This window comes from Aplysia californica, unplaced genomic scaffold, assembly GCF_000002075.1.
Source record: "Aplysia californica isolate F4 #8 unplaced genomic scaffold, AplCal3.0 scaffold00274, whole genome shotgun sequence".
NCBI classification, from domain to species: domain Eukaryota; kingdom Metazoa; phylum Mollusca; class Gastropoda; order Aplysiida; family Aplysiidae; genus Aplysia; species Aplysia californica.
In genome coordinates this window covers 20,032-22,169 of record NW_004797544.1, presented here as the reverse complement: position 1 = coordinate 22,169, position 2,138 = coordinate 20,032, and the positions used below count along the sequence as shown (strand labels likewise).

At 39.5% G+C, this 2,138-nt stretch overlaps 1 protein-coding gene across 1 annotated transcript in view; it reads left to right on the top strand.

Annotated features, from left to right (window-relative positions):
- LOC101854508 overlaps positions 1–2,138 on the top strand; it is a gene marked incomplete at both ends in the record, with an annotated part of 25,427 nt that overhangs the window by 20,894 nt on the left and 2,395 nt on the right. Inside the window, 1 exon segment of the mRNA XM_005101221.2 lies at positions 90–171. Coding sequence (XP_005101278.2) covers positions 90–171 — 82 coding nt within the window.

Below are 2,138 nucleotides of genomic sequence, written 5' to 3'. Positions count from 1 at the left end.
GTGTGTGTGTGTGTGTGTGTGTGTAAAAGTATGTATGTGTTTGTATGTGTATCTATTTCATATTCATATTTTGTTTTCTAAAATTTCAGATCACACTATCGTTATTGGAATTGTTAGCTCAATCGCTGTTGTGCTGGCTGTGGCTTTGGTGGTTGTTGTATGTCGGAAAAGGTAATTTTCTCCGTTGGTTTTACCGGTCCAGCGGTATATCTGTCGGGGCTTCACTGTCGCACACGGGATACCCGTGTTCGATTCCCGAGTGGGGAGAATTTTTATCAAGTACTCGTATCTCAGTCTTTCTGCTGGGATGTTGTATCCCTCTCAGATTGGTCTTGACAGGCAGGATCGAAGCCCGCCTTCTAAATGATCTAAGCTGTGTTGATGGGGCGTAAAAATGCCTCCATGGTTGTTTTTTGCTTTCTCTGGGCTTCTTTAAACTTAGCGTTTCTCCATATTGAAATTCTTTTAAAGAAAGTAATATGTATATCTACAGGTTCTTTTTTCATTCTTGTAAAGCTATGAAAAACTTCCCACAAGGGTAATAAAGCATAATATTATGTCTTATCTTATCTTATCTTTTCTTTTCTTTTCTTTTCTTATCTTCTCTTATCTCATCTTAGCATTTGAAAAGCAACAGACAGCAACTGTTTCCGCCTTTGTCACTGCTCAGTCGAATTTGATAGACGATGCGAATGCGTAAAAATAACGTGATAATTACGATAAGGAAGACGTCAGTACCCACCTGTTCTTATCAAACTGACACCTACACGGCGAACAATATAATTATGTGAGGTATCGTAGTGAAATCGGACGCTCGTCATAGTAATGAAATCGAAGAATCAACATTTTCCGCTCGACTGGCAATCTATATCGATTGTTTTTTGTTTGTTTGGTTGGTTGGTTGGTTGGTTCTTCTTGATTGGTTTGTTAATTGGGCTTTTTGGGGTGGGGTTTGTTTGTTTTTTTGGAGGGGAAGGGGGTTGTTGTTGGGTTGTTTGTTGGGTTTTGTTTTGTTTTGTTTTATTGTTGTTGTGTTGAATTGTGTTTTTTGTGGTTTGTTTGCTGGGTTTTTTTGTTGTTATTGGGTTGGGTTGGGGGTTTTTTTTGGGGGGGGTCTTCTTTGGGGTTTTTTTTATTTGTGGGGGTGGGGGGGGGGCTTAACGCCTTTTATGTCCACATTAAAACCCAATCCTGCAATAATTTTTACTTTAAAATACTGATCAAAGGCACAAAATTTATAAATTTATAGTTTCCAAGGACACTACTACTTTGGAAGTCAACAAACTTTGACGGTCATTTTCTCGCTAAATTTGCCTATGACACCAGGTGACTCCCATCTCCATAGATCCCAAATGTCTTACTTCTATTCAATATAAATGGATATTTTATTTTCATCAAACTCGAGGCAAACGAATAAGCTTTCAGATTATACCAATAATTTCATATGGTCAAAAACTGCGGAGCGCCTAATACCACCGTGTGGTACCACAAATGGGGATGTGGAAGTAGCTACCTGTGTTACTCTGTTACTTCGAGATTCATTGGGGGTTTTTTGGTTTTAGTAAAGGTTTTACGGCGCTCACAACTGCATAAGGCCATATGAGCGCTTGATACATTGTTATAGCCATATAATCATTTAGAAAGAGACGAAAAAGAACTTCCTCTCGTACCTTTTAAATACGAAGTAAGACGGCACGATACGAGTCAAACTTTATCAAGCCATGAGTTCCATCATGTAGTTGTCGCATATAAGCGTAGATCTAGGTCGAGATGACTCTGTCTATTTCTTTCATGGGGTTTTTTTTTTTTTTTTTTTTTTTTTGAAGAACCCAATTAATGTTGTTACCCAATTACCAAAATTAGTATCTTTGATGAAATTGATGATGAATTCTTCACAAGGGTTCAATAGTCTTAGGCTCAAAATGAAGTCGCCAGGCGTGTAGAAAAAATCTGCCTTGCAAAAGCTAGTATAGCCCACCAGCGCCTATGGTTTGAAGATTAGGCTCTTCAGTACTTGCAGGCAGAGGAAACAGATTCGACACACCTGAGTGGGGATGTCTGTGAATTGGGGGGGAGGGGGAGGGGGGAAGAGGATTTGGGGGAGGGGAAAGAGGAGTGTTTAGTGGAGGGGAACTGGG